Genomic DNA, 27,942 nt, shown 5'->3' with positions numbered 1-27,942 from the left:
GAAGCTACCAACTGGACCGTGCCTGCCCCCTTCCTGCAAGCATGGTTAAAAATGTAAAAAGTTATGTTTTTCACCTTCAGCAAACACCTCCAATAAAAAAAAAACCTCCCCCCATACTTACAGACCCCCCAAAGTCTATTTTGCTAGCTTTTAAGTTTGTACCCCAACTTTGTACTTTTTTGCCGACCTTTTTCAAAGTAAATTTTTGGGGTGTTCTTTTAATTTGTTTAATATTTTTTGACACAGTTTACCTTTGGGGACATTTCCTAAGGGTGCAGGGTGGTTTCCCCACCTTTGCACTCCAAAACTGCAATTCTGCACTTTTTTTCGAGAGCTATTCATAGGCGAAAAAAGTTCCGCCGGGCACATTGCATTGCGTTTTCGTACCGGCGAAAAGTCGCAACAATTGAATATGGGGATGTTCCGTTGGCAAAATGACGTCTCTGGCTAAACTTTTTTGCAGAAAATGGTTTTTCGCCACTAATTGAATACGGCCCTATGTCTTTATGATTCAGAGTCTGCTTCTGTTTCCTAAAGGCCATCATATTTGCTTTCACAATACTTGCTACTTCTTTTACAAACCACACTGGCTTCCTTTTCATTGTGCTTTCCCTAACCCTTACAAAGGTCTGTTGCTTTTAGTATTGCACTTTTTCCCACCTCTCCTGCACTCCTATCAAGTTTCTTCACTCTGCCAATGAATCACTTACACCAGGGGTCTTCAACCTATGGCCCATGGAGCTGTTCCCGATTGCCCACCGATGGTGTGCACAGGCACACCCTAATGTCACCACCTCACCAGTGGTGTGGTCCAGATCCGTTTCAGTTAGTGGAGTGCGGTCCGCACTTCACAGTAACAAACACGCTGTCACTGGGTAGTACACTCGTACTATCCGGCAGCGGTGTCTTTGTTTTAGCAGCCAAAGAGAGTCAGACAGACTCTCATTCGCTGCTGCCCTCATGGCCGGACGTGGGCTGGAGGCAGTGGCGGTTCTTGGAGCGGGCTAACAGGGCCCTAGAGGGTGCCACTGAGTCCGCAGGAGAGGACTGAAAAAAACAACAACCCAGCGCCGCTTTTCTCCCTGCTAGCCGCCGCAGGGAGGCTGCATTTGCTTGGTGCCCGCTGATATTTGTTATGCAGCAGCAGCCGAAAGCCAGAGCTCACTCCTGAGCTCCGGCTTCCGGCAGAGAGCACTATGGTAGGGACGTCATGACATCTCTCCCATAGATGCGAGGAGCCGGAGCTCACTCCTGAGCTCCTGCTCCCGCAGAGAGAACTATGGGAGGGACGTCATGACGTCTCTCCAATAGATACTTGGTGGAGCTGCGGTAGGACCGGACAGCAGCGGACGCAGGAGCGGGGCTTAAGGTAAGTATTGTGTTTGCATTTTAATTGTTTTTTGTTTTTTTTCAGAAGCACCAGCACTGGGGGCATGGCTACAGGGGGCATGGCTATAGGGGGGGCATTACTACTGGGGGCATGGCTATAGGGGGACATTACTACTCGGGCATGGCTATAGGGGGACATTACTACTCGGGCATGGCTATAGGAGGGCATTACTACTGGGGGCATGGCTATAAGGGGCATTACTACTGGGGGCATGGCTATAAGGGACATTACTACTGGGGGCATGGCTATAAGGGGCATTACTACTGAGGGCATGGCTATAAGCGGCATTACTACTGGGGGCATGGCTACTTGGGGCATTACTACTGAGGGAAATGGCATAGGGGGCATTACTACTGAGGGAAATGGCTATAGGGGGCATTACTACTGAGGTAAATGGCTGTAGGGGGCATTACTACTGGGGGCATTGCTATAGGGTGACATTACTACTGGAGGCACATCTATAGGGGGGGCACTACTATAGGGGACATTACCAATGGGGGCATTAACACTGTGGGCATTACCACTGCATGGGGTGCACCACTACTGGGGTTATTGTGTAAGGGGCACTTCTACTGTGGGCCTTGTGTATAAGGGGCACTAATTTGGGCATTGTGTAAAAGGGGCACCACTGTGTGTCATAACATGAATAAGGGACTTCTGTGTGGCGTAATTCGAATTGGGGATAATGTATTATACAAGACATTACTGCGTGTGGCATAATGTGTTATAAAGACCATTACTGCATGTGGCATAATGTGTTATAAAGGCCATTACTGCATGTGGCATAATGTGTTAAACAGGGCCTTACTGCATGTGGCATAATGTGTTACACAGGGCATTACTGCGTGTGGCATAATGTGTTATAAAGGCCATTACTGCATGTAGCATAATGTGTTATAAAGGCCATTACTGCGTGTGGCATAATGTGTTATACAGGGCATTACTGTATGTGGCATAATGTGTTATACAGGGCATTACTGCGTGTTGCATAATGTGTTATACAGGGCAGTACTGCGTGTGGCATAAAGTGTTATAAAGGGCATTACTGCATGTGGCATAATGTGTTATAAAGGCCATTACTGTGTGTGGCATAATGCGTTATACAGGGCATTACTACATGTGGCATAATGTGTTATAAAGGGCATTACTGTGTAAGACATACTGTGTAAGGTGCATTACTGCACATGGCAATTATTTGCCACGAGGGGAGAGCTTGGGGGAAGCCCAGCACCTTCGTAAGTGCTGGGCACGCCCCACAGTGTGATGAATTGGGGGTGTTCTGCAAGGACACGCCCCCTTTCCGGAAGCGCTCGCGCTTTCAGCGCGCGCAGAGGAACGCCATCTAAAAAAATGTTTTCCTCTTGGGGCGGGCGGCGCAACTGGAAACTTTCGCCCTGAACTCCACAATGTCTAGAACCGGCCCTGGCTGGAGATTACTTATGAGCTCCGCCTTTCGGCTCCCGCAGTGGTTGAAGTGAGACACATCATGGCGTCTCTCCCATAGTGCCGAGCAGGCCGATAGGATGGAGCAGCGGAAGGCGGCGGGCTCAGGAGCAGAGATTCAGGTAAGTATTGTTCTTTTGTTGTTGTCTTTGTATATGTAAGGGACACTACATAATGGGGGCCACTACATAATGGGGTCCACTACTGGGGCCACTGCATAGGGGGGACCACTACTGGGGGCACTGTATAAGGGTCACTACAGAGGGGGCAGCTATAGGACATAATTGTTTGCGGATGGGGGCATCTATCTGACATAATTAATGGAGGAGGAGGGACAGTTATGGGACATAATTCTAATTGTGGGAAAAGGGGGGCCGTTCTGGGACCTAATTAAAATTATAGGAGGGGGCAGTTATGGGACATAATTGCAGTCTAAATACGCAGTATAGCTTAGTGGCCCTCGGCTTCATTGAATTTTTTTAATGTGGCCCACACTGCCTTAAAGGTTGAAGACCCCTGACATTTTCCCATCTCTACAAAGTCAGCCCTCCTAAAATCTAATACCTTTGTGGTACAGTATGAGTCGGTCTGTATCAATAGAGGGGGGTACTGCGCTCTCCAGAATGTGTTTATAATCAGATCAGTGGCTGCAAAACCTGGTAAGAGGGGTCCTCCTCTATCATAGCTTACTACATATCAGTAGTTGGAATGCACTCACCTGACTGATAAATGTGTGTCGAATGAATGTAACAATGATGGTGGTCAACTTAAATGTTAATTTTATATGTATTAGATGAAAATTATAAAATAAGTAGTAGTGCATAGAAAGTAGAAAATAAATATAATGTCCAATATCTCTGAGGTTTGCAACCTCATTTGTCAATATTGTGTATGTTTTTCATGCCCCAATCTCCTCACTGTTGGGAGTCAGAAGGTCTTTTAGGCATCTCTTACCATATGTTTTACTCTCTATCATTTATCATACATCCCCCTAATTCTGGTATTCTATGAAACCATCAGTGAGGGATTGAAAGCTTGGGGGTGAGTGTAACGTATATAAGTGGCGTCCCGCACCTACACTCACCAATGTCTGATTGATAGCTGTTACATTGGATCTTCCTGGGTATGTATGTCCTATGTTCAGTCTTCGTGATCACTTCTACCCAGGATAGAAATAATTCCACACGTTTCTTATTGATGGCCATCACTCTAAACACTCCTGGAGGTATGTACCCTTGTTTGGCTTGTGTCGTCTGTCTTCTTGTCACTTAATTCCAGGATAGTGAGGGTTCCTCCTTTATTTGCCTCATATGTTAAACCCTCCAGGATCCTTCAGGGGGTGCTCCTGTGGTATTTTATAATCCTCTTTAAGAAAAAGTCTATGGAGGTAAAATCTGTAGAGACACTTGCACTTTGTATCCTGTGCTAAATAGAGTCAGATGCAGAGAGTAGGTCACATTGTAGCGGGACGTGTAGCGGGGTATGCCCATGTCAGACTGTAGTGGTCAGTCTGGTAACGGCAACTTCCTGCTTAGTGCTGGACAACTGTTGCGCCAAGCAAGTGGTGCCCTGCAGGCTGCTGTGAAGAGATCCCTAAAAGACTTTTTGACTCCCCACAGTGAGAAGGAGATTGAGGCATGAAAAACATACAAAATATTGGTAAGTGAGGTCGCAACCTCAGAAATTCTGAACATTCTAATTATTTTCTACAATTTACTACTTCTTATATTATAATTTTCTTCTAATACAAATAAATAACATTTAAGTTGACCACCATCATTGTTACATTCAACACACGTTTATCAGTCAGTTGAGCGCATTCCAACTATTGATATGTAATTAGTAGGTCTCTGTGTCTATACTAAACCATACAGCTTAATAGTCACTGGATCCTAGGTTCTCACTTTTACGTCAGATATTCTGTCACCATTTCACGTATTAAGTCTAATATTGCGTCTTATAAGTGGGCTCCCTCACCAATTGCTTGGGAGTGTTCCCCGCAAGGACTTCAGCATGTCCCTACTTCTAGTGGAACTTGCAAAAGATCCCTCCCAGTTTAAATCAGGAACAGTAGGTTAAAGTCTCCCATGATTATTACATCTCCTTTTAATGCAATTTTAATGATGTCCTGCAGTAGGTTCCTGTCCAGTTCCTCTTCCTGACCTGGTGGTCTATAGATCCCCCCAGTATGAAGAATGGCCTTCTCCCCCATTTATATGGTCACCCAAAGGGCCTCGGGTTTTACTTAAATTTATGCTTTTTTTTTCACATACATTGCTACCCCTCCTCCGATTCTTCCCACTCTCTCCTTTCTATCCCAGAATAGCTATGTCCCAGTCATGACTTTCATTGTAACAGCCACAATGCTCAGATCATCTCTTGTCATTATTGCAATTAGTTCTGGGATTTTATTTCCTAAGCTCCTAACAATTACAGACATAGCTCTAAAGCTGGGTACACACTGACTGATATATTGGCCTGTCAATATATCTGGTGCCCGCGGCCAGTGTATACCAGCAATATGTCTGTGAATGACGTCGTTCACAGACATATCGCATCGGCTGTGCTGCACAGCCGATGGCAGCTGTACCTGCACATATATCTGTCCATCGGGCAGTGTGTACGATACACATGTAGGAGAGGCCACGAGGAGGGTGGCGGGACACGCCTCCTGGCCAGCGGGACCCGCGGCCAGAAGCAGATGATGGTTATTCAGTATGTATGAACGACCATTATCTGCAGATCACTCAATCTGCAGATATATCTGTGCAGTGTGTACCCACCTTCAGAGTTTTGTTTGTGCATTGTCTTCTGTTGCTGTGGATAGGCTTCCTGTTCCATTTGCCTGCAGAAACAATACCTCTTGGTTGGGGGAGCAGACTGCTTTATTCATATGTAGTTCATTATCCACTCTGCTAGTGTAAATAGCTCCTGATGAAGCATCAAAACTGCTCACTTAGTATTCTGGTTCCCCTAGAAGATGGGTGAAGGCCATCAATTTTGTATAAGCCCCTATCTTGCCATATGGCATGACTATGGTCCATTAATCCAAATCTCTCCTCATTACACCACTTCTTTAACCACACATTGAAGTTTCTGATGCAGTGAGTTCTGTCTTCACCTCTGTGTACTGGCAATACTGCTGAAAAAGTTACACTGGTTGTCACCTGCTTTAGAGTAGCCCCTAACTACCTAATTTCCTGTTTTATGGCCATAACTTCAGCATTAGCTAGGTCATTTGTCCCTAGGTGGACAATGACATCCACCTCCGCATCTTTTCTTGCTACCTTCATGATTTTTAAGATGTGTTCTTTATCCTTTGGAACTGTGGCTCCAGATAAGCACCTTGTTTCTCTATCTCAGCGGCTTTTCACAGACGTATTCCTCTTACAATGTAATCCCCCAAGAGACGTGCAGTCCTTTTTGTAGATGTAATTTCACTGTTTCTATAGTTCGTAGAAGTCCCCATATTGTCCTGTTCTGTATTACCTATAATAGTTCTACATTGAAGCCCTGCACGAGCAGCATGTGTGTTTTGCAATATCAGAGCTTGTGGGATGTGACGTTTCTCCCCCTTTTAGAGCTCACCGTAGGCCACGAAATGCTGACTCTCTGAGGCAGTTGTGGCCTTAGGAATACAGACATCCTACATATCTCATCATGCAGTTTATCGCCTCCCACAGCGCAGAAAATGGTTTACAGATTAGACAGTATCTTAAGCTGGGCACACACTTTTTCGATTGCAGGCTGATCGGGTAAAACTGTCCCAATCAGCCGTGCAGTCTGTCCCCAGTGTGCACTGTGCAGGCATAGCACAGTGTGTACGGGCTTCTATGGGATTGGGAGGTCGAACCGATAAATATTAAACAGTCCCTCCCGATCCCGACCGTTGCAGGAGCATTAAAAGCTGTTTATCGGCTAACGCTCCTGCATCAGGACAGCACACACTCCTATACAATTCAACAGCCGTTCTCTCAATATTGAAAGAACGGCCCAACGATTGTATAGGTGTGTACCCAGCTTTAGTCTCTAGAATGCCTCCCGCAAGACTGATGTATTACATCCACTGCACTAGACCAAACGTTGTATCAGACAGATGTTAATGGTATCCACAATATTTGTGTACCTGATTCTGTATTCTAACTCACCTGCTTCTGTTTTAAACTCCCAATTCATTTAAGTATTCAAGATATTTCACTTTAGTATTGCAAGCTGCAGCAAAGATCATCTGTAGGAAAGCATCTCTCTTTGTGTGTTTCAATGTGCACGTGTCCAATTGTTTGTGTAGATTTAGCTATCCATTTATATGGATATGTACATCTGTCAAACCATAACGGAGGTTATCCCTGAAATAGCATCAATCTCCCTGACTCCCTGGAGAGTCTAACAAACTCCCCGATTGCACCTTACTCCATTTATGAAGCTGTTATATATATAAAAAAAACTGATATATACATTCAAATTGGATCACTAGTATTATTTCCCCTGCATTGGTAATAAGGCTCAATGATCCCTATGGCTACATGCATGTTCTGAAAAGTATCAGTGTGTTTTCATCAACATGTAGATCTTACTTCCTGCTTTGGGGCTTATTTACATTTGGATGTAAATCAATTTATGACACCCCTCTCAGATGTAGCAGTACACGTCCACTTTACCACCACACTCATAGGTGTTGCTTTCACAATCTCCCTGAAATGCTTTTACAAAAGTAGGTATGTATGATTAAATCCCAGCTCACCAATGTTATTGGTAAGCTTCACAGGTCAAATTAAATGGCGTGAAATATTCATTGTTTATTAATTTTGCTGGCAGTAGCCCCCAGGTAAAAAGCAGTTAATGTTGTGCAATGCAAATAAAGTTGGGTACACACTATATGATCCATCATACAATATTTCTTTCAGTCGCGGATCGACGTGCAGTGTGTACACCTGCTCCATTGTTCACTATGGTCATTCATCACATCATGCGCGATGTAACATTATATTGCGTCGTTCCATTGCTGGGTACACACATCTTATTGTGTGTATCCAGGCCCACCAAGAGCCTCAGCGGGGGTAACAGGTGGCGTGGCCTAAGCGCGGTTGGCATGACCACGCCCCCTTTGGGGAACAAAAAAAAGATTTTCAGTGGCGCTGCGCGCTGGCGAGGGCAGTGCTCTGAGCCCCCTCAGCCCGACGCAAAGCCAGGGGAGGCACGATCAGTGTGGTCGCTCCCCCCCAGTGTGGTCACTCAGCAGCCATGAGCAGTCTCCCACTGCAGCACAGCACACGCTGTGTGCTGGTCTGCTCTGAGGGAGGGGGGGGCCGCGTCGGACCCGGGCCCCCGCCGGGCCCCTCAGGAAGCCAGGGCCAAGGTAATTTGTACCCGCCCACCCTCTCAGCGCCCGTGTGTACCCAGCTTAGTCTTAAATTAGAAACAATTTTTTAGAATGACCCCATGCTCACATGTTGTTATGCACATCTACAGTTTTTTTTAACAGCAGCTAGCATTTACTGTTATTATAAGCATTGAGACAGCCAATGACTTTGTGAGTGCAAGTACAAATTTGATCAGTTACTGCACTGTCAAACACATTTGCATATTCACATGCTTTAACCACTTAACTGACAAATTAGTTTTCTATTTTAAGTTAACCAAAATGATTTCATTTAAAGAAAAAAAAAAATGTAGTTTTTTAAATATTTGTAAAAAAAATCGTTCTTTTTTTCAAACATCAAAATATCGGATGACCACCAACAGAACATTGGAAACATCGCGGCCATCTTTTCACAGTGCATTCAAGCACCAGGTACACTTTAGGGGGTATGGGATGGGGGTTAATTTACTTTTTCCCAGCGGCTGCTAATCTCTGCAGCCACTGGGGAGGGTCCTGCTGTGCTGACTGATCAGCAGAATGGCAGACAATGGGTGAGGGTGCAGGCGAGAGCAACATCGGTGGGAAATTTCTTATCCTGCAGTCGCCCACACTGTTTATCTGACTGGTCGCATTACTGGAATGGAATTGAGCTTATTCCACCATATCGAAGGAGGAGACCAGCTTCCCCAGAACCCCTCAGGCACAAGTGAATTGAGAGTCTTTGTTGCTGAAGAAATGAACGTTTAATGGACTGGACGGAGACCAGCTTGTACCTGGGAAGAAAGACTCTCTGAGCTTTGGAGTCCAGGAGAGCACCTAGATGGAGCATTTGCTGAGATGTCGTAAGGCTGGACTTGCGTCAATTGATCAGCCAGCCATGGGTTTGCAGCAAGGTGCAGATGCTCCTGACGAACGACCAGAGATTGGGCCAGAAGGAGTAGGTCATCTAAATATGGCAGAATCTGGATCTTCCTGCGGTAAAGGCCAGCTGCCATCATTGCCATGACCTTCGTGAAAATACGAGGGGCTGTAGAGAGACTAAAAGGCAAAGCCCAAAACTGGAAATGATCCTTCTGCACCGTAAACCGAAGAAACCTTTGATGGTCCTCCCGGGTGGGAAAATGTAAATAGGTGTCCTGGATGTCCAAGGAGTTTATGAAATTGCCTGGTTCCATGGTTTACAAGATACAAAGTGAATGTGAAATGTAAGTGTCAAATGTGGTGCACTATATAACTTTTGTATATGTGTGTGTATGTATATATATATATATATATATATATATAAATATAAAATCCAAAATGGGTCCGCACTCACGATATGTTTAGACCATCTCGTTGGGGTGACCAACCCATATGGGACTCAGTCCCATAAATCCAGATATATTAGAGAAAAAACTCCGGGGTGCACTCACCAGACTTCATAAAAAATTTCCTTTATTCAATCCATAAATGACATGGGAACAGCATAATGTCACAACATAATGTCCATAATGTTTTTTCTCTAATATATCTATATATATCTATGTTTTAAATATACATTTACATATATATATATATATATATATATATATATATATATATATATTTTAAATCAATAGTGCACCACATTTTACACTTACACTTCCTGTCTTTGTATGTTTACATGTGTTAGTGGTAGCACCCCCCTGCACAAATTTTACTTTATACTACAGATAGGGGGCTTTTGCTAGTATAAATACTCACCAATTAATCTGTGCGACTAAACTCTACATATTTTGGTTCCATAATCTCCATTATTGAACATAACAATTCCATCCTGAACCTGGTAAACCTGAGGAACAGGTTGAGAGTCTTCAGGTTGAGGATGAGACAGAAGGAACGGTCTGGTTTCTGAATGAGAAACAGGTTGGAATGAAACCCTGTTTCTCTCTGAGAAGGAGAAACTTGGACACACATTGAAGGCCAGAAGGTTCATGAGGAAGGCCTTGAGGGTGTTTGGTTTGCCAATGTCAACTTGCAAGCCGGTGGAAAAGAACTGGACTGTGGGGCATTCCAGGAAGTTTAAGGCTTTTTAGTTGTTTTGGGACCTGGCTACGACCTGACCAACCCCGTCTGCCCTTGGACCTTTGGTTTTTAAAGGAAGAGCCCCGAGATCTGGAGGAAGGCTGATCTTTGTTTTGTGAAAGCAAGAAGCAAAAAAGCTGCTTAATTTTCAGGTAACAGTATGCAATGACAGGTAGATAAACAAAAAAAATATAATGGGTAAGCGATACATTTATTGTACATATAAAACCAACATAAAAGGCTTAAAAAGCTGTATAAATTTTGTTTTAAGTCGCATATGAAATAAATAGCAGGGTCACATTTTGTAGTATAAATAAGACAATAATGTAACAAATTGACACTAGCAGTTTAGTATCAAATAATGTGACTATATTGTACCAGTTAAAAAACTAATTCCTGCTGGACTAGGAAGCCTTTATTAAATCATTTAAGTCCTTTCTATATGGTGCAGATCACATTAAAAAAAAAATGGTGTCAGCTGTATTAAACAGTGTATACATGTTAGTTCACAAAGAATTTGCTTGCTGAAATATTACCTTCAATGCGGTCGGCGTATTCATATTTAGGGATAAATGACTCCCAGAGGTGTACACTTAATCCTGTTTGTTTAGAGAGCGGTGAGTTGGCAGGAATAGCAGGGTATGATATATATACGTAGATGCCGCTGCATATAAATGACAATAGTGGTGCCGTGAACTACCTGCAGACCAACAGCCACAAGTGAAGAGAGGTCAATTGAAAGGGGCAGCAAGTGCAACAGCCATCAGATGCACAGTGGACAGTGACAAGTATAGTGGAGTAATGTGGTGCAGTCGCCACTTCCGCCGCTCATATGCCCCGCAATGCGGCAACAGGAAGGGGTGAAGACCCACATTAGCAGTATGGCTTGTCATCCCCACTCCGGTGGACTTGCAGCAATGTATCCATCTCCAATTAGGGGTGAGGCAAGTGATTGAGCATCCCAGCACACTAGCTCTAATGTGTTTCTCTGCTGTGGTAGTTTCGCCTTGTGAGCTGCTGAAGGAAGGAAAGCAGTCTTAGATGCCGCAACCTCTGGTCCAAAGAGAACCTCACTTGTGAAGGAGGGGAGAGCCTCTAGGACCTTTTTGTACTCACAGTCTGCCCGCCGGGGCAAAGCCACAGTGCCCTTCTGGCCGCAACAGCCGAGGCTAAAACATTTGAAGAGAACACACCAGAGTCAATAGCGGCCTCAACCAAGTACACACTAGACTCCCGGATGTCAGACCTGCAGGATCCAGAGCCAAAACCTTCCAATCCGCCCAGTGACCCAAGGCCTTGTTACCCAGGCAGAAGCAAGGGCCGGGTGTAAGGTGGCACCCGCATTAGCAAAGATAGCAATTTCCTGTCTGTAGGGTACTTGAGGGAGGTTACACTTGGAATCGGAAGCATGATTGATTTAACCAGTCATGCAATGTGCGTATCTACATGGGGAGCATACTCCCACTTTTCCCTGTCCTCTAGAGGATAAAAGGTCAAGATCTGTTTAGATATTAAGAATTTCTTGTTCGGATGTGACCAGACCTTTGCCAGGAGATTCTCTAACTGAGCCAAGGTAGGAAAAGTAGCTGGTTTGTTCTTTCGTCCTTTGACCAGAGGCTCCACTGAGGTCAGAGACACTTTGGAATCTTTGATAAGTAATCCTGTGCCGAAGGGATCGTCCTGTACTGAGGAAGAATTGCCATCCAACACCTGGGACAACTCATCCTCTAGGTCTGAGGAGTTGTCTGACTTACAGTGATAATCTGAATGCATTGGTGTGGAGCTACTGTACCCCACCTTGAGGGTTTGCTGTAGCGAGATAGAAACCTGACCCAGACCTTGGACAGAGTGGGACAAATCCTAAACCCAAGTTGGTTCAGAGAGAGACTGCTGGTGTTCTGCCAGAGTTGACTGATGGGTGACCAAGGCTAATGGCTGAGAAGGCCAGAATGCTGCTAGCTTGGACACCAGCTCTCACATAGTGAGTGACAAGGAAGATACCCACGCCGGTTTCTGTGAGGGAACTACCTCAGAGTGGGGCTCACCCCGTGCCTCCAAGAACCATCAATCACAAGGCCAGTGTGATCCTGTACCGCACATAAAGTTTTCTTTACAGATTGTGCAAGTAAAACTGTGCAGGACAGTAGCCCTCCTCTCCTGGGAAGCCTTTCAGGTCCCTTTGGAAAACATAATGATATGTTCCACTGTAGGATAAATATGCACACAGACACACCCTGAATATATTAAGTGGTTGTGTTGTGGCAAGAGCACTGAATACTGTAACCACAAATAAAAGAAAAAGTGGTCCTGCTGTTCTATTACTGTAAGAGTAGGCACATGCCAAATTTCCCAAAAGACCTGAACTGCAGAATTTAACTAAATAAGCAGGCAGACCTGTGTTGTAGTACAAAATATCTAACTACAGATAATGAGTAGGCAGTTAAAAGAATAATAATAAACACCTAAACTGCAGAAGTAACTAATTTAGCAGACAGACATGTGTTATAGGACTAAATACACAATAATATACAATGAATAGGTATTTATCCGAAACAAGAAAAACCTAAACTGCATTAAAGCATCTGAATACTTGAATAAGTTTAAGGATAGATAAGCACCCTGTTTGATATGTAATTTTGTTAGGTAGTTAAGGGTTAAAAGCTGGGGGGAAGGGGTGGGGGTGCAGTTAGGTATTGGTCACTTGAGGAGTATAACCCTGCGTTAACAGATCCTGCCATAGAGGAAAAGGATACAGACTGTCTATGGATAGATTCTGTATGTCGGTGAACCAATGACATCTGGGCCAAGCCGGAGCCACTAGTATTACTGATCCGCCTGACTCTTTGGAGGAAGAGATACACCAGCGTGAATTCCCATCTTACTGCCAGTGCATCCACGAATGCTGCTTATGGGGCTCTGGACCTGGACCCATACCTGGGGACCTTGTGGTTGTGACGTGATGCCATGAGGTATATGTTTGGTAGACCCCGTTTGTTCACCAAGAGATGAAACACTCACGGGTGGAGAGACCACTTTCCGGCGTGTATGTCCTGACTACTCTTCCCAATTGAGGACTCCCGGTATGAATATTACAGAGATGGCCGGAGGATGACATTCTGTCCAAATCAGAACCTTTGTCACTTCCTTCATGGCTGCAAGACTTTGTGTGCCTCCCTGATGATTGAGATATGCCACTGATGTCGCATTGTCGGACTGGATCTGGACTGGTTTGCCATGGAGCAGGTCCTGTGCCATGATAAGTGCCTTGTAGTCTGCTCGCAGCTCCAGAATGTTTATTGGCAGATGACTTTCCTGATTTGTGTACTCGCAATGATAGGGCTGCAATCTTGTCCTCTGGTAGAAACACCCTTTGTACCCGAGAATCCAGAAGCGCTCCCAGTTGTACCATCTGCTGTGTTGGAGAAAGAGCATTTCTTCCAATTTATGATCCAGCTGTGTTTTTGTAGGCAGGATATGGTCAGTTGAAGATGGTATTGTAAAACAACTGGAGTTTGTGCCAATATCAGAAGATCGTAAATATATGGTAGCACTCTGATTCCCTGATGCCTGAGATAGACCGTCATGACTGCCATTATTTTGGTAAATACCCGGGGGGGGGATATGGGAGCATTGATAGGCCAAAGGGCCATCAGAGTAGCTATTATCTTATCTAACTCTGCTCCAAAAAGTATATATTTTCATAGAAAGGTAAGGTCTCTAGAGTCTTCTTTGATCCTGTATCAGCTTTCCAGGATCTTAACCAAAGGACCCTGTTCACCACTACTGAAGCTGCTGATGCTTTAGAAGCTAAAATTCCAGCATCTACTGCAGCTCCTCCCAAATAGGTGGCCCCTTCCCGTATGTGGGAGATATACATCATCTGTTCTCTGGTAGCATCTGGTAGAGTGTCTTCCAATGCCCCTGTCCATTCCTCAACAGCTTTGGCTACCCAGGCTCCAGCCATAGCTGGACCTGGGTTGTCTTAACAGCTGTGTGGGCCCTGGGCAAATCAATGCACTGGGGCCCTTACCCACCCATTCACGGGAACAATAATTTAAATGGTCAATAAAATCAAACCCTCCTGCATGCCCATCAGACCTCCCACACATGTAGAGAGACTCTGTCTGACTGGTCTGAAGCCGGTGGATGAAGTGAAACTGGGACAGAGGGGAGTACTCGCAGCTGTAGGGGGCAACTGCCCAACAAGCCGAATGGTCCTGAAATGGACAAGTAACAGCTCCCGATGATGAAAATATTGCCTTAAGACATGTTTCAATTTTCCCATCTGTAAAATCCTTAAGAGAAGATGCTGACGGAATAGGCAACATAGAATTTCTGACTAAGTGCGTCACGTGAGTATCCACAGTAGGCGGTACCTCCCACTTAGTACATTCAGAAGCTGGGAAAGGATACAATGATGTTAATCTTTTCTACACATAAAACAGTTTATCCGAGTTATCCAATGCCTCTTCCATAAGCTCAGTGAGCTGATCGGATTTAGGAAACTTTGTTTTGGCCATCTTCCGACTGGTATACTGGACTGGTGAGGTGGTTCTTTATAAAAGACAGCACACAAACCATTCTTTATAACGTCCTGAGAGGACAAGCCCCCCAAACAGGCTTTACATGAAACAAGCACATGGGCCTCCCTCTCCTGATTCTCTCTATTTTTTGACATATCAATTATATAGGTAACAATGCAATGTGACAACCTTCACAAATAACAAATACATGTGAAGTATAAAGAAAAACCCCACACACCTGCAACAGAGGGATGAGGAGAAAAACAGTGATAGTTATAACTGACAGTTAGAAATAAAAGGCAGTATTAACACAGCAGCTAGCAAACAGTCACATATAATGCATATGCAAGTTTAGTTGCACTGGACGCTGAATCAAATACTCAAAACACAATGCTATAGAGCACTATATACTTGACCCATGGGAAAGGTATACAGGGAGACTGACCCAAAACCTCCTGAGACTAACAGCTACAGCAGCACACCGAAAGTGGTCTGTGAGCATCTCATATACACGAGGTGGGTAGGAGGAGCAACCCAGACACACGAAAACCTTTGAAGGGACTGCGTCTGGGTCGGGGGAGGAGCTGCCAGGGGAGTGCCTGCCTCCCCTAAGCTGCATCAACTGGCCGGGTACACTGGCCTCGTTGCAGCAAATGCATCTGCTGCTGATCCTGGCCCCGGCTGTCTAGTGAGGACTCGGACGCTCCGAACCCTGACTGCACCGGCTTCTGGTGCGTCTCCTGGGCTGGAAGCAAGGGCTGCCAAGCACGATTCCCCATAAGTGTGGAATCGCCTTACCTACCATCTCTGTGCATCCGATTGCAGTCCAGGTCCCAGCATCGCTGCTAGCAAGCTCAGCCGAGACCCGCCGAAATCACCAGCCCCGAAACTGGTGTTGCAGCCCAGCAGAGGCAGACTGAGTCGCAGCACATGCGTCTTAATTCAGATGCTCAGTACTGCCAACCCAAAAACATTAAAAATTAAATAAAAGCTTAGGACTGCCTGAGTCTGAATCCTGCCGCACCAAATAAACAACTGAAGGCCCTTGGCTGGGGGTGGGGTATATATGGAGGAAGACCCGAGGCATCCTGGGAGTTGAAAGCTTTAACTGTTTGGTGCCTGGATCTCTCCAACCACATTACCACATGGTATCCCTATGATTCCCTATGGACTCTGAAGAAGAAAAGGAGTTAACGCTTTGGTGCCCAGCACTCCTGCAGCTCCACTATACCCATGGTCTCCAGTGTCCTCCACTGACAAAAGAAAAATGGGGAATGTCTGTATTTATATGTGTGTGTAGAAGTGTAGTGAATGTTATAGTTCGGTATATAAGTGCCAATAACTGTACCAACATTTAATGTTTTACACCTATAACACAAATTATTGTAATATTAAAAGATGTCATGTAACATTAATATATGCCATAAGTATGATAATGCCACCAAACCTATGCAATACATTCATTGTAGGATCCAACCTTCTATGCCAGTGCCAATATGTCTGAATTACATAGTTTTGATATCTCATTTCCTCTACTTTGCAATTTGACCAGCAGGAATTGCCCACACAATAGTTACTGTGGTTTCAGACAGATTGTGGGTCTAGTAATACTGTTTCCAGTATCACTCACGGCCCTCTAGGGTCCACAGCTGCTTCTAGTTTTTGCTATTATGGCTGATAGAGATCAGTTTTTTGAAATGCAGCACCAGAAGAGAGGTGAGTACAATAGCCACTGGGAAAGCTGCCTGTATTATGTACCCACCAACATGAATACGGAGATGTGTATAGTACAATAGCCACCATAAAGTGGTTTTATTGTACACTAGCCTCCAGGAAAAAAGTATACCATGAAAGAGTCTGTTTGTGCTCAGCTACAAACTTTTTACTGGCAATACTGAAAGAGCATCATACTATATATATCCTTTTATTTCAGTGCAGATAGGTAGTAGTAATGGGGCTCTGAAGGTAAAGTTCTCCACTTCTTTACCATCTGGATATGAAAGTAATAAAATAAAATGTGCATGCACTTTCATGTATTCTTGATATTTAACCAATAACTATTTGCCTCTATAATTTCCATCTTAAATTCCAAACAACTTCCTAATGTGTTCTTCATCATGCTTGTAGAGTAATTCTGGTATAGACACAAATGAATCCCCATAAATTACTATTTTATGTAAATATACAGTATTTGCGCAAACACATTCCTGAAATCTTTCCTTACACATATTTGAGAAGGAAACGTTATTATTTTAGCATCTATTTTCTACAATTCAGCTGGATATCAAATTGTTCTACAATCAGGTTTTGCCAAATCTAAACACAAATTTCCATATTAAAATTAAACAATGTCAATTAGATCAACTATTAACTCCATCATACCATGAACCACTTCAAGATTTGCTTTTTGTTGGCTGAATTTTACAGATGTAGACATAAGTATTTTGTTCAGGGGTTGTAGCAAACTTTAGTTAATTTAAAACACTAAACTTTTTCTATTCATATTTAAAGATTTCTATTGGTGCAGAAATTTTCCAACACATCACAAATGCCGCATGAGCCAAAGACTTGTTTATATATTTAGCATTATTTTAATCACTGCTTTTTAAAACATTTTAATCTAGAGAGCAAGATAAATAGCCAATATTTTACCTGAACCTCTTCATATTTCTCTCAGATATCTTGACGAAAAGAATAATTGGATAGATTTTGGCTTTTATTAAGTCCTTTGTACATTCCAGTCCAACATCCAGCAAGCAGTGTTTATTCTACAAACAAGATAATCTATGAATACATTACACATCTACAGTGCCCTACCTTTAGTTTGTAGCATCATATACAGTAATTTTCTATTAATCCATAATTGTAGTCTATAAAAGAGGTAGTAATTAGCATTTGGTTGTCTGGCACTGATAGACACTGTGTTGAAAAGAGTTCTTGGATTTAAGGTTAAAATCTGAATATAAATTTGAGTGCTAAACTAAATTTTTATGCAGATATATAGAAATCCATTATAATGTGATGAATAATCCTTATCAACACAGTTCAGTTGTGATATCAGGGACAATCCATTTTACAGCCCTCACTTAAAAATCCAATTAGATGAAATTGCCAGAGCATGTTTCTTACAGTTGCAGACAACAGTAAATAAAATCAGTGTATCAGCCTTCACAGTATCACAGAATAAAAAGAGGCTTTAAAAGATAAAATACAAAACATGTTAAATAATAATAACAATAATAAATAAAAATAACACATTAAATACATTTCTCTGCTATGGGTTTCACTTATGTCTGTCCACTTCTTCAGGGAGTGGAGAATGAAACCACTGAAAAATTAATCCTAATGAAGTGGACAGCCACTTTTTACTCAATTCTTAATTTTTGTTTTTATTACACAAAAAATGTTATTTTAATAATTGTAAAGACTATTTTATCATGTGATAATTTGAAGGTTAATACACTGATGTTATGCAACTGTGGGAGACATATGATATCTATGACAATTTTATGAGAGGGCTCCAAATTAAAATGATATGTGGGCTCTGAATTATCGCTCATATCACAACTCAATTGTGTCAACAAATATCCCAGAGAGCATAACAGCACAGCTGAGCTCAAAAGCCTATGTGCCATCTTCCTTGGATTTTACAAAGGATCCCCTTTAAAATATAATATTTATTGATATGCACTAAGACGATAACACATGTATGAAACATACAGCACAACGAAATATTAAAACAATAAAAAAGAAAATTGCAAACCAAAAATACTAATAATAAAGAAAAATAAATGGGATTATAGAAAACACTTAGTAAATGACACAGGTGACTGATTTTATGTGTCAGTAAATAAATGTGAGTGATATGTACTGTTAATGACAGTTTGCTAGTCTTTATATTAATAAATTATATTAAAAAAGTATTTATTGTGGAAAAAAAAGTAACTAACCAAAACATCCAAGATATATTATTGGCAAAATATTAAAAGTACAGGTATTCACCAATAATATAATGTATACAATAAGTGGCCAACTTTCTGAGATGTAAATTGTATCAAACTCTCATTGACAATTACAGTAGATACACTTTGTGTAGCTTAATAATTGTAGACTTCTGTATTGCTGTGCTTTTAATCAGCAAAAATAAATCTGTGCTGGTTTAGAGATAATATGTATGAAGGTCATATAATTGCAAAGATCACATAATAATATCTAATTGCTGAAAAAATATCACATTTATTTGGGGTGATTAAAGTTAATGCCACATATCTAAATCTAACATATTATAATAATGGACTAATTGATGTCAAATGTGAATCATTCCTACCTAGGTGACAGCATAAAGTGAAAATAAAATGGTGATAGTGTTTAAATATGAGAGCCTGTGGTATGAATATAATATATTGATGTAAGTGTTAATCTCATGTAAATTAAACAGGCCCCTTTAATAATAGACTGTTACAATTGTATGCTATTGTTGAATAAACAAAAACAAGTTTAGTAAGCAAAGCTAAGTTTTCTATACTAGATATAGACAATAATATCATATATAGTCTCACATTATCACAAGCATTAGATAGAATGTATTGGTATCTGTAATAGATGTAGACAATAGTGCAATAATGTAATTGATACTGTATCAACAATTAAATTGTTTCTATGGTGTCTACAGCCATGGCCAAAAGTTTTGAGAATGACACAAGTATTGTTTTCACAAAGTTTGCTGCTTCAGTGTTTTTAGACCTTTTTGACAGATGTTACTGTGGTATACTGAAGTAAAATTACAAGCATTTCATAAGTGTCAAAGGCTTTTATTGACAATTACATTAAGTTTATGCAAAGAGTCAATATTTGCAGTGTTGACCCTTCTTTTTCAAGACCTCTGCAATTCGCCCTGGCATGCTGCCAATCAACTTCTGGGCCACATACTGAGTGATGGTCACCCATTCTTGCTTAATCAATGCTTGGAGTTTTGACAAGAAAAAATATATATGAAATAGTCCACAAGCGCCATCCACCTAAATTCGATTGGTTGGTATGATCCCCAACACTTCTTTATGTGGTCCCTTTCCCTTTCGATCAGCGTCTTTTTCTCCTGACTCTAATATGGATAGAACTCACCATCAAGAAGTATATAACATTCCCTGAAAGGTTGCTTTAACTCCTTCACTTATTATACACATCCACTGGATTTTTTCTCTCCTCCTTCCCAACACCTCCCGATTAGTGAATAGGTACTCACCAATAAACATGTTGTTTCATTCCCCAAAAGGTTTCTTTGAATATTCGTGCCCACAATCTCACAAAGGCATCAAGAGTCTTCTTATAGGTATTCAATTTTAATAAAAAATACCACGGAAACAATCCACATATATTAAAAAAACATGTATATATAGTCACCACAACTTAGCCAAGGAGCATATCCTCATATGCCCGGGAGGTGAGACTACCACTCCTGTCAGTATGGAAATTGGCAAAAAAAATGCTAAATGGGCAACCCTACAAGAATAACTTGAAAAATAGGTGAAAAAAAGATACAGTTCCACAACCATCATCGCGTTTCAGACACAAATGTCCTTCCTCAGGATGTCCAATTCCAAATGCTTGGAGTTTGTCAGAATTTGTGGGTTTTTGTTTGTCCACCCGCCTCTTGAGGATTGACCACAAGTTCTCAAAGGGTTTAAGGTCTGGGGAGTTTACTGGCCATGGACCCAAAATTTTGATGTTTTGTTCCCCGAGCCACTTAGTTATCACTTTTGCCTAATGGCAAGGTGCTCCATCATGCTGGAAAAGGCATTGTTTGTCACCAAACTGTTCTTGGATGGTTGGGAGAAGTTGCTCTCGGAGCATGTTTTGGAACCATTCTTTATGTATGGCTGTGTTCAGGCTTGGACTGGGCTGCCGGGGCTTTGGTTAAATCCCAGGTGGGCCCCACTGATTTATAGCCACGCCCCCTATCACGGGAGGGCGTGGCCTACGGTGCAGTTTGTAAATGTATTGGCAGACTGCAGTGCAGCTGCTTGCCGGGCAGTCATCAAGGCTGTGACTGACACGGCGGGCAGCTACAAGCAGGGGACTGGAGCACAGTGCAGTCAGAGTCAGCACTGCAGTGCACTACTGGGTAATAACTCCCAGTATTCTCTGCAGTAGGGTCAGAGTAGCATGTGCTGAGCTCTGATTCGAGGAGCCCATCACATGCTCCTCTGACCTGGAGTTTAGCAACAGCGCAGCCTCATGAGTATGACTCATTGTGAGGCTGTGGCTGCTGCTTTGCCAGCTGCCTGAGGATGCTGTTGGTGAGTACACTGTGGGCACTACAGGTGGCATAATGTGTGGGCACTACAGGTGGCATAATTTGTGGGGACTACAGTGTGGCATATGTGTGGGCAATCGTGTGGCATAATGTGTGGGTACTATAGTGTAGCATAATGTGTGGGCATTACAGGTGGCATAATGTGTGGGGACTACAAGTGGCATAATGTGTGGAGACTACAGTGTAGCATAATGTGTGGGTGCTACAGGTGGCATGAAGTGTGGTGACTACAGGTGGCATAATGTGTGCGGACTATAGTTGGCACAATGTGTGGGCACTACACAGAGGCGGGCTGGGCCGGCCGGGGTGGTAGGGTGCAATCTGCCCCCCAGGCCAGTACTATTTCAGTCCTGGGGGGCTGTCAGGTGCCTGCAGCCGAGCACTGCATGAATGCCTGGTGGCTGAAGACAGGCAGAGGCAGGGGTGTATTGGGCCACTGGTACACTTTCCGCTGTGCCGGACCCCTCTATGTCAGGTGACTGCTGGCAGCCGCTGTCACTCAGTGACAGGTGCCGCTGTCGCGCTCAGGTGTTGTTCTCTGATCTGTGCCTTCAGAGGCAGCAAGGCAGTCTGCGGCACATGGAGTCAGTGTACAGAACACAATCACACACACTGGCTGCGCAGGCTGCATGAGCAGAGGGGCCGGTGTTGCCACTTTATGACAGTCTGTGTACAGGAAGTCAGGCCGTCAGGCCCTGCCCCCTCCTGTCAGGCTGTGTGATTATGAATGCTGGCAGCACAGGATCCAGCATTGGTGCTGTGTTGTGCCCTGTGCCCCTTCTTAAGAGGCTTCACTGCGGAATACCTATAATGAATCTGCGTATCTGCATACCATGTATCCCAGCATCCAGCTCTGTTCACCTCTTCTCATCAACCTGCTTCTACTGGCCTGACCATTTAAACAGAGACACTCTCAAGGACTATGAATACTACGTCTTGTAGGACAATTGCGAGGAAAGGAACAAGGTGATGGAAGAGAGGATGTGGTATGAAGAAAGGAGGAGGGTGTGATGAAAGGAGGTCAGGATGTGGCCAGGGCATTAGGAAAGAGGATGATCAGTAACTGACCAACCAGGTTAAACAGACTGCAGCCTATGGTGTCAGGGCTTGAGTGCAAACCAATCCTCCCTATTGGGGCATAGCCTGAGCATGGACAACTTTGAAATGCACCTAGCTCCTCCCAGAAATTTCCCGGGCTGATTTTCCATCCCAATCCGCACCTGGGCGAAGGATGCAGCCGGGCCACTCCGTTTGTGTTACATACATAATTGGAGGAACTGATCACCATCTTCTGGCTGTCTCTCCCAGCTGCAGCATGTACATGAGTGAGAACTTCACTTGCTCCGGGGGTCGCTACAAAACGGGCGGCTGTCGATGTTGATCAACAGCTAGGGGAGGGAGGGTGGCTGGACAAACGGAGGCATTTCCGAAGGAAAGCCTGGCATTTGTGGGCGGCCCTACTGACATAATTCGTGATGTCAGTAGTGAACTTCCCGCTCTATTAGAGCAGGAAGTTCACTCGGGCTTGCGGGAACCGAGACCCTACCACAAGGGTCTAGACGCAAGCCCGATGGTCGCTATAATCGCGACCATCGCCAGGCCACTCGCAAAGTTGTGGGTGGTCACTCACAGCTATGCGAGTGGCCTGGGCAGATTTTTTTTTTAAATCTGCCCTGATTCAGAGCGAGTGCTGGCAAATAGCGAGCTCTTCTGAATCAGGCCCTAAGTTCATTTTCATGGCAAAGAGGGACTTTTCAATTAATTGCAATTCATCTGATCACTCTTCAGGACATTCTGGAGTATATGCAAATTGACATAATATAAACTGAAGCAGCAGACTTTGTGAAAACCAATATTTGTTTCATTCTAAAAAACTTTTGGCCATGGCTGTTATAATTGTACAGAAAGTAGTGGATGAAGATGTACCAAAGATGAATCACTTGTACAGTATAATAGAGACAGCTAGTTTGTGAAGCCTCGCAGTGCTGGAAACACTAGGATGTAGTAAAATTTTTGACAATCAAAATGTCAACTGTCATAATGTTGACAACCAAAATGTCGACATAAGGTTGACTCGGTCATAAAGTCAACAGGGTCAATTAAAAATAAATGTCAACAGTCAAAATGTTGACATGGTCAAAATGTCAACATCTTCTGTGCTCCATGCTTGGCGGGAGCCAGGGGAGGTTAGATGATGACAGTATTCTTGTATCTTGTCGATAAAGTCTAGCAAGTTGGAAAAGCATTGGAAATTACCAGTGCCACGGACTGAATACCCCCAATACTGGCACCTTCTGGCCTCCCCTATGCTCCTGTCAAGCATGGAGCAAAGAGACTGGAAACATCAGCAGGGAGACAAGATTGCTGGTGCTACAGAAGACCCAGAGTGAAGTGACAGGGCAAGTTTAGGGTAAGGAGACTTTCCAACCATAAATAACCTATTCCCGCACTCATCCGGCTTCTTAGAGGCACAGAAAATATTGGAAAAGAACTATAACATCATTAATCAGCAACTAATTTTATTTATTTTATTTGCTTTTAATGCTATTTTTATTGTTTTAATGATTTATTGCTTGTTGACACAAGCCAACATGTTTTTGCTACAGTTAATATTGTACACACATAGCGCTCATTTTTCACAACAGTTACGTTAAAAACCTAACTTGATCTTAATACATTTGCCAGCACTGTAAGCTATTCAGTTATAGAATCGCAATTTAAAGTGCTCTCTCATTTGTATTGGTGTCCCCTTGCTCTTACAAAATTCTATCCTGGGGTGTCTGCTAGTTGTTGGAGATGTAACTCAGCCGAAGGTTCTCCTCTACATATTTGGTGGGACTGCTCCATTCACCTCTCCTTTTGGGATAAGGTTATATCCCATTCTAGGACAATCAAGGGCAATGAAGTTCCTTCAGACCCCTCTTTTTTTGTTATTAAATTTGTACCCTGGTATTGTGGCATGATATAAGAAATCCCTACTCAAATACCTTAACAGTGCCGCAAAGGCAGTTATTCCGATACTAAGGAGGTCCATTTCCCAACCTTCAATAGAGGAGTGGTTCTCTAGATTAAACTAAACCATGACCGTGGATAGACTTGCCAGGGCTGTCCATTATCTCCTGCCCTTTTTGCGATAGCCATTGGCTTGTCTATGATGTGCTGATCCAGATGTCCGTGGTATTAGAGTAGGTGAGGCTGAAGATGTCGTAGCTCTATATGCCGACGACATGATTTTGTTTCTAGAATACTCAGGCAGCTCTTTAGAGTCAATGTTGCGAATTGTTAATACATTTGGGGTTTTTTCAGGTTTACTTATCAATTGGAATAAGTTTAATCATATTCCTGATAATGAACAGATAAGCTGCTCCTTACAGTGGACACTGAGATTTAAATATTTGGGTGTTTGGATTAAGCCCCATGCCTCGGATTGTGAGTTGCAAAATATTGATCCTATTACAGCCAGTGTTAAGGTGAAAATACATGTTTGGAAAAAATTACCCTTGTCAGTCTTGGGGCGCATTCATTTGTTTAAGAGGTCTATTCAACCAAAGTATATCCTGCAGCACTCACAAGTTCATATCCCCAAAAGAGTATTTTCTGTTATTGATAGCATTCTGTCATCTTTCATTTGGGGGAATGGACCTGCTAGAGTGTCTATTAAAACTCTGTATAAAGGTGGGCTTGGCCTCCCTAACCTTCGGCTTTATTATATAGCTGTCTGAATGGGTAACTGGCTCCGTTGGCTTGACATTGTTGGGTTTTCTGGCTGAACGAGTGGGGTCCTCACTTTCTTCGCTACTTCTTTTACTTTCAGGTGTAACTGTTACTGGTTTGCCTCCTCTAATCCATCAAGCTCTGTTGGTTTGACGATATGCTCATGCTTTTTTTTTTGAATGGCCTGACCTAGATGCAGATTCACCCCTGTGATTTAACAGTTCATATCCGCAATTACTCATGTTGTCGTCGGATAACATATGGCTTTTAAAAGGTGTCACAACTATAAGTCAACTGTATAGTGAAGCGAATTATAAGTCTTTACAGCAGCTGCAGAGTGAATTAAGTATTCCCAATGCAGCCTTCTTTGGATATTTGCAATTACGTCACGTTATACAAGTGCAGTTTACTCCTGTATTATCACCCTTCCCCGTTAAATCTCTATTGGCTGCTTTGGGTTCTAAGGGTAAGGTGTCCTCTATATATGCCACCTTCAATGCTAAATTTGTTCCAGAATTGCTTTCTTCCCTTACGATGAAGTGGGAGACCAATATAGGTTTGATCTCTGATGAGCATTGGTCACAAATTCTGGGTTTGATTAAATTTACCACTCCCTGTGTTAGATATCAGCAAGTACACTTTTATGTTTTGCATAGAGTGTATCACACACCTGTATCCTTGCAGTGAGCTGGCCTTAGAGAAGACTCCTTTTGGCCTAGGTGTGGAGAGGATAATGCTGGATTTTGGAATTTGTTGAGGGGCTGTCTGTTAGTTCATTCTATTTGGGAACAAATTTTGAAGGATCTACAGTATTGCTTCCTCTTCCTTCTTTAATTTCTAGAAGTTGTTTGTTGGCCTTGATCTCAGTGACACTATATCTCTATATTATGTGTCTCTCTCTGTTAGCTAAATTAATAATAGCACGGTCCTGGTTTTCGACCGATCCTCCTGACCCATTTAAATGGAGAGCTTTAGTGAATGATGTGATGAAGCATGAAAAACATATGTTTAAGTCTTGCAACTCTATGTCCAAATTTCATGATAAATGGGATAGATGGTGTCATTTGAGATTGGGCAGAATGATTGGTGCTGCCACAGCCACATGATTTATTCATGCTGCATGTGGGGTGTGCGAGCGGGCCTGTGCCAGTATATTCTTTTTTTTGTATAATATGGTAGTGTGTTGTTACTTTGCTTTATTGATAATCATGGAAATTTGTTATATATTATGGATTTTTTCCTATTTATTAAATTATATGTTTTGAATTTCGAGGTATACCCTGAGATGCCTGCTAAAATCTTTTTTTCTTTTCTGTTTATCGTTTTTACAATGTCCTGTAGCATAGTCATATGAAAAAAATTGCACTTGTAATTATTTTGTTTTCATGATCTACCGTAATTGTTTAATTGATAACTTTAGCATTTGTTTAAGTTGTTTAAATTATTTAAAAAAAAAGAAAATCTTTAATAAAGAATACATGATTAAAAAAAAACATGACCGTGGATGACCTTCTTTTGGGAGTTGAGAAGCAGCGTGAATTCCGTGCTCCCTGGTGTTCTTGGTTGGAATTTTAGTCCTTTATGTATATTAGTAGGCTAATATCTAATTGCCTCCAGCACCCTCTTTCTATGCCCTTACTATTTAATTTCAATGCTCTCAATTACCTGTCACTACACTAGGTTACTCATTTTTCCGTTCCCCCTTCCTCCCTATGTCTTGTCTTGTTGTTTTTATGCCTTAGTTTTTCTCTGTTTTGCCATTTTAGCAGTCCATGATATCTTGTGTACCGATGTTTACTATACTTATTTCTGCTGTAGTATACAGGTGTACTCCCTTATGTTTCTTTTATACCTGTGGACATCTCGTTTTGATTTAGTTTGTTTCAAAACCTAATTAAAATTTATTGCAAAAAAAACAAAACCTACCAGCGCAAGTCTTGTATACAATGTATAGATAACATGTATTATTAACTGGCAGCATCCACTAACATAGTTGGATGTATATATATTTTTCCCAAGTGCTTGCAAACTTTCCCCATACAGTATACTGGACTTTTCATAATATATATTCTAAGAGATCTATGGCTACAGACAATTAGAAAGTTTCTGCATATATATGGCTTTGAATTTTATACAGTGTTTAATTTGTCTATGTTTTATATGATTATGTATTGGGAAGTAACCCTTTGTTAACAGTAACAAATATTTACATGTTTTAATCCTGCAGTTACTGTGTATCACAGCGCTCCTGCATATTTTTTTTGTTTGTGTGTTTTCTACTATATTTACCTCTTGGTATCAGTATTCCTAAATATCCTGCTGTATTGATGCAAACACCTATGCCTGCTGTAGTCCTGTGACATAGAGACACAAACTAAGGCTGGGTGCAGACTTGAGCGATGTTGTTCCGATTTGGCCAAATCGGAACGACAATTCATGCATATCATGCAGTGTGTATGCACAAAATGCTTTCTCCTGTGGTCGCATGCGATGTCAGGTTTGATGTATTGTACATCAAACCTGACTATATTGCATGGGGAGCCCATGCATGTTAATAAAGGATGGAACAAGTGATATTTCCATCCTTCATTATTTGCTGCGGTGTGTACCGGCAATCATGCGATGTCCATGGTGTCCCTGGACACCGGCACGATTGCCGGTTGTACAAGTGTGTACCTGGCACTACACTCCATTATGTTTCTTTTTTGTGTTGTACTCAGGATCCTGAGACAGCCCTCTATTTTATACCCAGGAGTTATGACAAAGTAAGCAGAAATGGTTAGCAATGGCAGGTTACTGGCAATAAGGGGAACCCCAAGTAAAATCTGTGAAAATCAGCCCACTGCTATTGTGTCAGAAAAAGACCAATCTGTCACATATATACACAAGTAAGTTACATTACAAAAGTCTACAAGAGATGAATACTGAAGTGTGTGACTAATGAAAGCTCATTAAGATACATTTTATTGCATTTGGCTGTACCTTAGAGACAACAGACTCAATATGAGCAGGTGTAATACACTCGTATGAGTTTGGATTTCGCTCTCTTGAAAAGATAATTGTCTCCGATTTCTGTTTCTTTTGAAATGCTTCCTTTGTTGCAATATCTAGGATAAAAAGTATTTGTAAATGTGTCACATTAGTAAAGAAACAAATT

The 27,942-nt window shown here is 42.5% G+C and overlaps 1 protein-coding gene across 2 annotated transcripts in view; it reads right to left on the bottom strand.

Moving 5' to 3' along the window:
• CARD11 (caspase recruitment domain family member 11) overlaps positions 1-27,942 on the bottom strand; it is a 210,774-nt gene that overhangs the window by 7,122 nt on the left and 175,710 nt on the right. For both annotated transcript variants that reach the window (XM_088466877.1, XM_088466879.1), the window contains exons 22-23: positions 27,768-27,892; positions 17,411-17,526 (exon numbers count right to left, since the gene is read on the bottom strand). In XM_088466877.1, the coding sequence (XP_088323003.1) occupies positions 17,411-17,526; positions 27,768-27,892 (241 nt within the window). The remainder of the gene's footprint in view (positions 1-17,410; positions 17,527-27,767; positions 27,893-27,942) is intronic.

Source organism: Taudactylus pleione, unplaced genomic scaffold (assembly GCF_031769625.1).
Source record: "Taudactylus pleione unplaced genomic scaffold, aTauple2 ptg000066l, whole genome shotgun sequence".
NCBI classification, from domain to species: Eukaryota; Metazoa; Chordata; class Amphibia; order Anura; family Myobatrachidae; genus Taudactylus; species Taudactylus pleione.
The sequence above is the reverse complement of the archived record's forward strand: the minus strand, read 5'-3'. Positions and strand labels throughout refer to the sequence as shown.